The sequence below is a fragment of the Dipodomys spectabilis genome, unplaced genomic scaffold, assembly GCF_019054845.1.
Source record: "Dipodomys spectabilis isolate Male_0828 unplaced genomic scaffold, ASM1905484v1 ptg000075l, whole genome shotgun sequence".
In the NCBI taxonomy this organism is placed as follows: domain Eukaryota; kingdom Metazoa; phylum Chordata; class Mammalia; order Rodentia; family Heteromyidae; genus Dipodomys; species Dipodomys spectabilis.
The window spans coordinates 13,588,356-13,599,827 of record NW_024870752.1 but is presented as its reverse complement, the minus strand read 5'-3'; the positions used below and the strand labels follow the sequence as shown (position 1 = coordinate 13,599,827).

The 11,472-nt window shown below is 48.9% G+C and overlaps 1 protein-coding gene across 1 annotated transcript in view; it reads right to left on the bottom strand.

Annotated features, from left to right (window-relative positions):
- Window positions 1-2,629: 2,629 nt before the first annotated feature.
- Ubac2 (UBA domain containing 2) overlaps window positions 2,630-11,472 on the bottom strand; it is a 132,341-nt gene continuing 123,498 nt past the window's right edge. Inside the window, exon 9 of the mRNA XM_042682632.1 lies at window positions 2,630-2,916. Coding sequence (XP_042538566.1) covers window positions 2,809-2,916 — 108 coding nt within the window. The 3' untranslated portion in view covers window positions 2,630-2,808. The remainder of the gene's footprint in view (window positions 2,917-11,472) is intronic.

Sequence of the window (11,472 nt, the reverse complement as noted above, 5' to 3'; positions counted from 1 at the left end):
GCAGGCTTTCCCTAACTATGTAGTGGGTGTGTGTCTATAATAACTTCCCCTTCCTCATTTCAGAATTCGGAATCTTCTTCTGCACAAAGTCAAGAGTGTAAGGCTTTTCTAGATCTTAGGAAACTGAATCAAATAGCTCACTGATGCCCTCATCTGGCATGCACTACTGGCTCTCTTCCTCTAGGGACTGCCATAGATAGGCTGGAAAGATTTCGGGGTCCTTGATGAGGTGTGAGTGTTTTCAGGTATTCAAAGTCCTTAGGTGGGTGGCTGCAGATCGTGTCAATCTTAGCAGGAAGCAAGAGCGGGCCAGCAATGGCACCTAAAGTGAAAAGGCTCTGGCGGCTCATGCCTGTCATCCTGACTACTGAGGAGGCTGAGATCTGAGGATCGTGGTTTGAAGCCAGCCCAGGCCGGAAAGTCCCTAAAACTCCTATCTCCAATAAACAACTCAGAAAAAGCCAGAAGCAAAGCTGTAACTCAAGTGGTAGAGCATAAGCTTTGAGTAAAAACTCAGAGAGCACCCAGGCCAAGTTCAAGCCCCAGGACTGGCATGGATACACACACACACACACACACACACACACACACACACACACACACACACACACACACACACACACACACACACACACACACACACACACACACACACACACACACACACACACACACACACGATGGGCTGGGATGCATGAGAGGATCAGAGGATGGCCTTGGAGGGAGAGACTGGCCTGGCACACTGGAGATGGAAAGGTACAGGAAAGCCCTGGAGAGTGAGGTTTGGAGTTGGGAATTGGCTAAAAGGGCTCTGAGGAAACCCTAAATCATGATCCCTGGCTGTGTCACTATTCCATCCCCAGTCTCACACTGAAGGACTGAAAGGAACACCCAGGGGCTTTTGGGTAGGGCGCAATCTCTGCGGTGCAGACACGTATAGGTGTAAGGCAACCATCTTTTTGGATTTAATTTCTAATTCGTCATCATTACATCAGACCATTTGCCTTTCTTTCTGGGAGGGTGTGGTGCTACTTTCAGCTGGGTTTTGCTTTGTTTGGTGCTAGGGGAGGCTAAGAAGGAACCCAGAAGATGGTGGGTTTGTGGATACCCCTGCCCTTTGCCAGGGGATGGGCAGAAGGTGGGTTGCAGCATGTCTCCGGTTATATATTTGTATCTTCATTGGTAAAGCCTCATGAGCCCAATTGCCTTGGGCAGAGAACGAAGGTGATGCCTTCCTGCCCATCCACTGAGATTCTAGTAGGACACTGCTCACCACCGGCTGGGTTTGCAGAGAGCCGCCTCAGCTCCATTCTGAGCAGCATGATGGCCTGGGGGGCCCAAGTTGAGTCTCACGAGGCCAAAGGGCCCCAGGTGTTGGCCTGGTGGTGCCGTGGAGCGGCAGTGCTGCCCACAGAGCACAGAGGCTGTGCTGAGCCTTCTGCAGACAGACAGCAGTCTGGCTTTTTTCTTATTTTTGGTGGAACTGCTTAGAATAGAACTTTATATAAAGATGTCTAATAAAAAATACTGAAAAGTAAAACATTAGAAATTTTATTGTACCACACAAAATTTGCATCAATTTGATACATTACCGCTCATTCTGCCCAACAAACAAGTTGCACAATTAGTTTATCGCTCAGCTTGCTTTAGTGCTGTTCTCACTCACAGTGACCCTCTCCCTCTGGCCCCCCCTCCCCATTTCTGCAGCGCACATTGCCTCTAGCGCCAGGGAGAACATGTGTGTGGAGGGAGGGACTGGCAGCATGGTGGGCCTGAAGGTTAGTCCTGCCGGGGGACGGGGCTGGGCCTGTGGGGGTGGGAGGCTGTGTTTTCTGGTCAGGCCTTACAAGGCTCCAGGAAGCAACTCTTCTCATTGTTCTGTCCACCTCTACCCTAGCACAAGTGGCTAACTCTGGATAATCTGCGCAGAATCACTCCCAAGAAACATCATAGAACATTCCAGAACCTCAAGTCAATGCTTGATTATTAGTGTATTTAAGGGAAATGGAGAGGCGTTGGAGTGAGCTGGACTTGTGTGGCGCTGGGCTGAGCTCCCGTTTCTCACTTATCCATGAGCATGGTGACTGGCACTCGGCCCCTGAGAAGTGTGGAGCAGTAGCCAATGGGATGTGAACACAAGCTTGAGAAAAAATAGTGATTGAAAGTTCACAATGTGATGTGTCTTTTCTTTTGTTGTTGGTCGTGGGGCTTGAACTCTGGGCTTGGGTGCTGTCCCTGCACTCTACAGCTCTAGGCGAGTGCTGTACTGCTTGAGCCACAGCCACACTTCTGGTTTTCTAGTGGTTTATTGGAGATAAGAGTCTCACGGACTTTCCTGCCCGGGCTGGCTTTGAACCATGATCCTCAGATCTCAGCCTCCTGAGTATCTAGGATTATAGGCGTGAGCCACCAGTGCCCAGCTGATGTGTCTATTCTGAAGTCACACTGCCCTCTGTCCCTCCGCCATGACAGTGATCGTGTGTGTGTGTGTGTGTGTGTTTGGATAGCACGCTGCAGTAAAAACATTAGGGCAGTAGCCAGTCCTCCTCTGGCAGGCTGTGCACCTGCTTGCCCGCATTTGGACACAATAGGAATGAGTGATGATTTCCAGACTAAGGAAAATGCCCAATAAAAAATAGAAAATACATGCTAATTTAATGGTAAACTTATGTTGACACCACAACGGTAACCATCTTGAGCCATGGGGGTCCACCCTCTCCCACGAGAGCATCAGTGGCAGAGTTGGCCTGGTCCTTGGGCTGAAGTGGTGGTGGTGCATTTGCCACTGTCACTCAGGTGGGCTGCCTATTAGTGCTGTAGCAGGAAGTTGGTGGCCACATTGAGGTCATTATTCGAGGCTCGCAGGGCTTCCAAGGCATCTCCTCTGGAAAATCCCATCTCCATGAGCCGGGCAACCTGTGGACAAAGGAGCAGAAACCTGAGGCCCAGCCACATCACAGCATAGGCTCCTCCCACGTTTTTCTATGTACATTTAATGGGAAAGGTCTACCTGCTAAAGGAACCAAACCCAAACCAACTCATTTGCATTCCATGGTACAATCTAATGTTAAAAAAATCATGAAAGCCATCTTTTCAGTTCTTATTATCTGCAGCCAATTAATATGCATTGTCTGTGTAATCTTCACTGTATAGCTAAAATGGGGCTTCTGAGGGCCAAGTGATGCACTGGGACCATGCTTTGGGAACACATCAGCGCAAACGGTCTCTGCTCAGCTCTGGCCACCCTACTCAAGCCAGGTATGATCCTTGAGGAAAGCGCAGGGTGCTGAGTGGCATATGCCTGCAGTCGCCACATCTTATGCTGCCACTCTGATGACCACCACTCACTCCCAGTCCCTGGCCTCTTCTGCACTTGCAGTGGGTGCAGAGTCCTGCTTGCAGCCTGGGACTCCTGTGGGCGGCAGCAGCTGTGCTTCTAGAAGCCTGAGCTGGTTCAGCAACTGGGGGATGGGACGGAGGTGGCTGAAAGCCAGCAGGGACAGGGTTGATTTTGTGAATATAGAAGTTTCCTGTATTTGTGTATGCAAGATGAAAACTGCCAGTATTACTAAAGTTTGCTCATAACCTATTATCCTAATGAATAGATTATACAGGCTTCACGCACTGCCTCATACTTGTAATCCTAGCTACCTGGCAATATGAGGTCAGCCTGGACAAAAAAGGAGACTTCATCTCAACAATAAGAAGCTGGGCATGGAAGTGTACACCTGCCATCTCAGTTAGGGGGGAAGCCATAAATAGGGTGACTGTAGACCAGGTTAGCCGCATAAATATGAGACCCTATCCCCAAAATAAAGACAGCAAAAAGGGTTATGAGTGTGGCTCAAGGGGTAGAGTGCCTACCTAGCAATCATGAGCCTTCAGTTCAGCCCTCAACACTATATAAATTATATAAAATCTACATGAATAGAACACAATTGCAATGGCATACTCTATGGTATAAGCATATGTTTCAGCAGTGGAGGTTTTTGGTGATGTATGCTATGAGACTTTGTGAGCTCAGTCGCCATTTACAGTTTTCTGGTTGAAAGCCCTGTGCGTGGTGCTGCATGTGTGAGGACAGCTGTGCTCTTCGGTGCCTGCTCAGGGGACTCCTCATGAGTGTGAATAGGGGCGAGGCATGGGGGCGGCTGCAGGTGGGGCCAGCCATGGGTATGGCCTATGCGACAGGAGGCCTCAGCAAGAAGAGGGTCAGGGCAGGGTCCTTAAGTGACCTTTAGGCCCAGAATTTCTCCCTCCCTCCCTGGGGCAAGAGCTAGGAGGCGACAGGGACACACAGGGGACACCTGGCAGCAGCTGAGTCCAACCGAAGGGGTCATGAACACTTAGGAGGTAACAAGGATTTAAAATGCAGTGTTTCTCAAAAAAGTATTCCATTCCAGCTCCATGACTGGCACAGGCTGGGGCTGCTGACTGACAGAGCCACAGGAGTGAGCTTGACGGGCCGGGCCGGGCCGGGCCAGCCCCCATGGGCCACTGGGCAGCCCAGGCACAGAGAGACCATGTTCACAGGCAACTGTAGCTCAGCTCCCCAGGTCCAACAAATGGCCTGGGGAGAACCAGGGAATCTCCTTTGCTCCCCACTTGGGGAAAGCTCTGCATTTTCCAGGCCCTGTGCTGGCTGTCCACGTTCTGCAGGAAGTGCGGGCTGCTCTGCGCGTCCAGATGCAGAGTTCCTCTTCTCATGGAGCAGAACCTGCCACAGGGAACTCCCAAGTCCTAATTTTACCCCTTGGAAGTAGCAGAGGGTACGTGCAAGATGGATCGGCAACTGCTTTCTCCCTCAAACCCAGTGATTCTCCCTATCCACACCCAGTTTCTAGTTCCCCTCAATCCTCACCAGCTCCTGCTCCTTTTGTTGTGTTTTGCTTCAGTCTGGGCTCTTCCCTTGCCACTACCTGTGGATTCCTCTTCACTCACCGCATTTCTGGGCACCGCCCTTACCACGTCTACGAGGTCAGTAGGACCCCCGATCACAAGTCCTGGGGACCCTGCTGACCTCTGTGCTGGGCTCACTGAAGCTGTGGGTAGGGGTGGATTGTTTCCCTCCACCTCTGGACCGTGAGCTTTCTAAGCATAAGGGCCATGGCTGCGTTTGCTCACGCTTACATTGCAGGTTACAGAACCTTCTAACCCAGTCCCTTCTTTTCCATCTTATTTCTGCAACATCTCCACACATGGCCCCCAGAACAGAACTCTGTAAGTGTGGACTGGTCAAGGTGGATGTGTGCGTGCTCTTGTGCAGGGAGTCGCATCATACTGGTATGAGCCTACTAAAAACCTTCTGGCCAGCCACCTCAAATCCAATCTTGTGCTTCTCTATGTACAAGATCATGCACATCTATGTGCTTTAGCCAATCAAAATGTATCACTGTCCATTTTAACTTTGTTGTCTCCTATGATAATGTCCTTCAAGCTAGAATCTTCCTCAAATTTGCTTAGCAAACTATGTTATTTGAGTTACTATTGATGACAATGTTAAACAGGCCAGATCAAAGACAGATCCCTGAGCTCTCGAGAGAGTGGTTCAGCATTTTGGACCAGTTTCAAACCGACTTCAACTCCCTCTTTTTCTTCTTATCCATTCCACAGTTCTCTGTGTTATGAAGGCCTGGTGACATCCTATGTCTACCAGGTTTGGTGCCCTAGACCATAGCAATTTTTCTGACCTCCACAAGTCACCTGATGTTAATCCTGTTTACACTCTGCCAGACACCAAATCCCAAGTTCAGTTCTCAAGGTTCACTTTCCCCTCTCCCTGGGAGTCTTGCACATTGAGTATTTCTAGAAACTCTTCCTGGCCACCGTCAGTCCAAGTGGAGACCTGTGCTGGACACATGTCGTGAGAACTGAGAGAAATAACCTGGCAGAGGTTTTATGAATCCAACTTGCAGTAAGCGCCCACAATGGCAGCTGCAGTTATTTCCCCTCTGGGCTCTATCTCTAGGCTGATTAGAAGTTGGGTGGTTCCTTCTTTTCACCTGTTATCTGTGGACTCTGTGGATGTGTTTCAGAGGCTCCAAACTACTAGGCTGCAATCAATGACTTTCAACAGCTTGGGAAACGCTGTCCCTCGTCTCCCCTTTGTCACGTTCAGGCAGCTTTTTTCAGCACTTTTGGGGGGTTGGTAAGTCATGATTTGGAACCCAGTGCTGAAAGAGTGAGCCCAGCTCCACTGGAGTTTACTTCCACTCATGATGAATTTGGTAGAGATCCAGAAGATGCCGATGCAGGATGAAAACGGTCCCAGGGCCCTTCCTGCCTGGAGTGGCTGTGCTGTTTGCATTCCGGTGATGTCTGGTTTGAGCACATCACTTCTGCGTGAGCTTTTCCTGAGGTCATTCCTGCCCCGTGAGGACCAGTGCATGTGCCAGGCCTCGCCTCACCAGTCTGCTGAAGATTGTCCACTGCTGTGAGTGGGCAGTAGGCTGCGCTTGAGGCTCTGTGGGTCAGCCACCAAGCTGTTTAGCTGAATCTCTGGACGAAGAGGGACGTGTGATGAGTCTTCATGGCTGCTCGGCCTGGTGTTTGTCAGCTGCAGACCTTGAAGGACCTGCACTATGGAGAGCAGAGAGTGGGTTCTGGTTTGGCACCTCACCTACTGTCTGGTTTCCTTGGTAGACAGTGATTTCCCCAAGGGCTGAGGCCTTGTTCCCCACCCAGGGGACAGACAGACAGACACACACACACACACCTGGCTGTGAAGGTGGGTACTGGTTTCCTTGGTAGACAGTGATTTCCCCAAGGGCTGAGGCCTTGTTCCCCACCCAGAGGAAAGCCACCCCCCCACCCCTGTCTGTGAAGGTGGGTAGCAGTGGGAGTTCTTCAAGAAGGTAAAAGGCCTCTGTGTGAAATGAGCAGACCCCACAAGGACAGAATGAGAAAGGATAACATAACAGCCATGCTATGCTGTACACACTTTCTGACGCTGGCAGAGCCGACAGCCAGCCATGTACACTTTGCATCCAGTACTGGACATTTTCCTTCCACCTGCTTCGCTGCCTTCCTGCGTGGGGATCATGGAAGTTCCATGTGAAACTGTCACATGGATCACCAGGCTGGAGTGCAGTGGAGTCTCTAGTCCACACACGGCAGCCACACTGTAGTCTAACTTCATTTAGAAACCAGGATTGGTTGGTCCTTGTCCATGCTGGGCTTGTTGTCTACTTTCTACATCTACTCATTCAGACACTAAGTTCCCTGTGGGCACATCCAACTCCTCTGTTCCCGCACAGATGCTCTGACCCTCCAGAGCTGAGAGCAAAGATAACTCGCTTGAAAGTCACAGGGAAGCTGCCACTTTGGAGTCCAGCTCTGCTCCTCCTCAGGGTTGAGTATGGTTTGTGAAGTCTGGGGCAGCCGTGTCTTGGTCAGCTGCCTCTCGTCATGTCCTGTCACATGAGTCAGTGGCCCTTGGCACTCCCGTGATGCAGTCTCATGGCTGGCTGACCCCAGACAGGGACAGGCAGGAACGGGCGTCACTGCAGCGCGCTGTCTACCCTCGGCTCACAGGGCTCCAAACAACAAGGTGAAATGTGTTCTGTCCATGTCATGCTGCAGGAGGAGAAGCCTGACAGATGCAGACACTTTCCTTGCTATTTCTATTAACAAAAACCTTCAGTGCTTTGGCTAGGTGTCCCTTTGGTCTCCAGATAATTCTTGCTCAAGCAAAGTAGTCCTCTTTGATTTGTTCTATTGACAGTCTCGCCCCTCCCTCAGTGACCGCTCTAATGCCTGGTCTCAAGCAGGGCTGTGGTCCTCTTTCACTTCCCTTTAGCTGGAAGTGTCAAAAACAAGTGGCATTTTGGGTGGTTCTTCCCAATTCTGATGCTTGTAGAAAGTTATGCCCACTGGGTAGCACTTCTTCCCTCCCCGCCCATCCCCAATTCCCAGCTTGTGGCTCTGTTGTGTGCATCCGATCAGGGTAGACGCCAGGGCCCCTGCACTTGCCTTTGCTCTTAATAGCTGTTGTTCCCTTCACACTAGCCACCCCTCCTCCAAACCTGCCACAGGCCACAGTTTCCCTAAGATCCGCGGGGGAGTGAGGCTCTTCCTTCCCTGTCTGACCCTCTGTTCCCACAGCTCCTGCAGAAGGAGTAGTTCTTGATTATTTTACATCCCTGGAAGAGGCCCCATCTTTGTCCTTCTGCTGCCTGGTTCAGAGATGGCATATGTAGCAAGTCCCAGGGCAGGCTGGGTAAGATCCTATCTATCTTTTAGAGCACCTACTAGCAGGAATGGGCTTTTTTAAAGTTATTTTTCAGATACAGTCGTGTGTGTGTGTGTGTGTGTGTGTGTGTGTATGTGTGTGTAGGCTTATACTTACTTAGGCCTCTTCTGTAGCTGAGATTATAGGTGTGAACCACCACACCCAGATTTTGTTGTTGCCGTGGCTGAACTGTGACCCCCAATCTGTACATCCCGAGTAGCTGGATTAGAGGTGTGAAGGCATAAGTCACTGTGCCAGTGCAAAACACTGTATCTGAAAAGCAAACTGAAAGCAAAGGACTAGAAGCCTGGCTCAAGTGTTAGAACCCTCTTAGCAAGTGTGTTGCCCAGAGTTCAAGCCTCAGTATGGAAAACAACAAAAAAAAGAGATGTGGTAGCACAGGCCTGGTGTCCCAGTGCTACAGAGCTGAAGAAGAAGGATCTTACTATCTTTCCCAATGTTTGCCCTTGCTAGGTAGCTCTACTGCTTGAGCCAGGCCTCCAGTCCTTTATGCTCTGGTTATTTTTGAGACAGTCTTGCTTTTCGCTTGGGCAGGCCTATTTATGTTTAATGTCACAGCTAGGATAACAAGGCATGTGCCAGCATACCCAACTTTTTTTTTTCCTGTTGAGATGGAGTCTTGTGAACTTTTTTGTCAGAGCTGGCTTCCAATCACAATCTTTCAGGTCTCAGCCTCCCAAGTAGCTGGTACTACCGATATGCTACTGATCCCAGTTACTATTCAAACTTTTCTTTTATTAGGTTAGCCTTGAAATGTGATTACAGGTGTGATCTACCAGTAGCCTGCCTAAGGAGGAGCTTGTGTTTCAGGCTAGCTTATGCTAGCCTTTTAAGACAAGGTCTTCAAAGTGTAGATTCTTGAATACTAAATATGTTTTGCTAGTTTATCAGCTGAGATTAGAAGTATCTTGAAGGCTTAAATCATTCTCACAGGGCACAAATGGTCTCCACATGGCCTGTCGCATGTTTATAAACATGTTATGAAAGCACTGATTGGGTCAGGGCTTCCAAGCACACACCATGTTTTCTGGGCAAGAACAAAAGAAATCACATCTGTGGTCCCTCTATGTCAAGGCCCAATGATGTCATTTCCTGTTTAAAATCCTGCCATGGTTCTCGGAGCCTGGAGCTGAGCAGCAGAGTCCATGCATGCATGTCAGGTTTCTGGTGATCCAGTCCTGACTCCTTGGCACACAGCTTCTCCCCCAGTGGTGTCCTACCCAGTTGGCCACTCTCCACGGTGCCTCATACCTGTCACTGCCCTCCTCCACAGAGGCCGCTCACTCCTCCACCTGCACAGCACTATTTCAACACATGTGCACCTTCTCATTCCTGTTTCTTTTCTTGTTGTTCTTAAATGAGTTCTGGCAAGTTTTATTAAAGAAAATTTATGCACTGTTTACTTTTCTCTAGTTTGTTCTGGTATGCTTCTAATGACATGAGAATCACCTGGATCAACAAGAGCCAGTCTGTATACTCTGTAGTGTTTCCCACCTGCTGTGCCCAGAACAATATTGTTGCCACTGTAGTGATGGACACTAGTTGTTGGCGTGGATGACCAATATCCCTTTGGCCTGTCTGATCATCTTCAGAGTCTGCTTGTACTGAGCACCTACTTTTCCACTTTTCATAACAGGTGGAGTCTGGAGTTGGTTGACTCCAGAGACTCTAGTCTTCTTGGTGATTGCCTTAGATGAGAGAGGGCTCCAAACCAAAAGCAGCTGACAAGATAGAGGGGTGGACAGAAAGGACCATACCCTGTTCCTAGGCCTACTAGGATCTGAAGTCGCAGAGTAAGTGATTCTGCCTTATCTACCTTGTGTTTTGAGAACTTAGCAGAGTGCTGGGCCTCACGTAGAGAAGGCGGTTGCTAACTGGTGGCTGACTAAAAGGAAGGAAAACCTGCAAGGAAAGAGAGGAAGTGGAAGTGCATCATCTTTGTGTTAAATCCAAGCTTCTTTGTCTGGCTTCACAGGAAGGCTCATTTTCTAAGCCTGGGGAGTGATCAAGAGGCAAACATGCTCATTCTTAACCCTTGTGTTTATGAAACAAAAGCAAATCTGTCAGAATTTCATTTGTTAATTTTGAGTATGGGTTTAGTACAAAAACAACTAGAAATAAAAAGAAAAAGAAATGGAATAAATAATGGGCATAGTTCTTTGCAAGTTAGTAGACATTAGGGCACATCTGATTTACTGGATAACCCTTAGTTATCTGCATATTCCTTCTTTTTGTTTTTGACATGGAAGGTTTTTTATTTGCTTCTTCCTCCATGTCGTCTTCCTCTTCCACCATTCCCCAGGCAGCTTTTGTGGGATCCTATGTGTCATCAACTTTCTTTCGGGCCTCGAGTTGGTGACTCTTTCCTGTCCCTGCTGAGCAGCTCTGTTGTCCTGCTGTTGCCTGGTGCATCTAACCATCCCTTGTTTTTGCACAGCTCATCCAGCATGTACACCAAATGCCCAACAGCCATACCAGGTTCAGTGGGCTTGATCTTGGGGTGCAACTCCGAACAGAACAGGGACAAGCCAAGCCTTTTTGGGGCCTTAAGAGCCTTGCCTCTGGCTGAGCTGGTCCAGAATCCTTTATGGCCTCATCACTATGTACTTTATCTGTCATTAATCTTGGCCTCTCCTACCCCATAGAATACTTCTTGGACAGTTCTGCAAATTGACATGAACTTCTGAGACTCCTCTCCCTTCCCCTCCTTTCTTCTCTCCCATTCCTTCTCCTCCTTTTCTCCTCCTCTCCCTCTTCATGTGGCAGGATCTTGATATGTAGCCCAGGCTGGCCTCAAAGTCTAGAACCTCCTGCTTCAGCCTCCCAAATACTGGGATTAGAGGCCAGAGCCACCATGTATGCCTGCGTTTTTCTTATGTTCCTCTTTGTAAACTTACATAAAGAAGGCATGAGATAACTAGTCTTTTGTTTTCTGCTAACCTGTGTTTTCTGTTGATCTAGACAGTGTGGAGCACAAGAATGGCTTAGCTGCCTTTTAGGCATGTTCAGTGGGGCTGGGACAGCACCTCTAATGGCTGATGAATGGACAGAGATGTTGTCAGTTTACTTACTGAAAAATAGGAGGCCAGTGTCTATGGCTGTGGGTTAAACTAGTAAGATAACTAGTAAGATTACACCCATTACTCTAGCCATGATTGTATTTCCTATTATTTGTTCATTATTATTGTCCTGTAGAACTCTAAAAATTTTCAAGTATACAT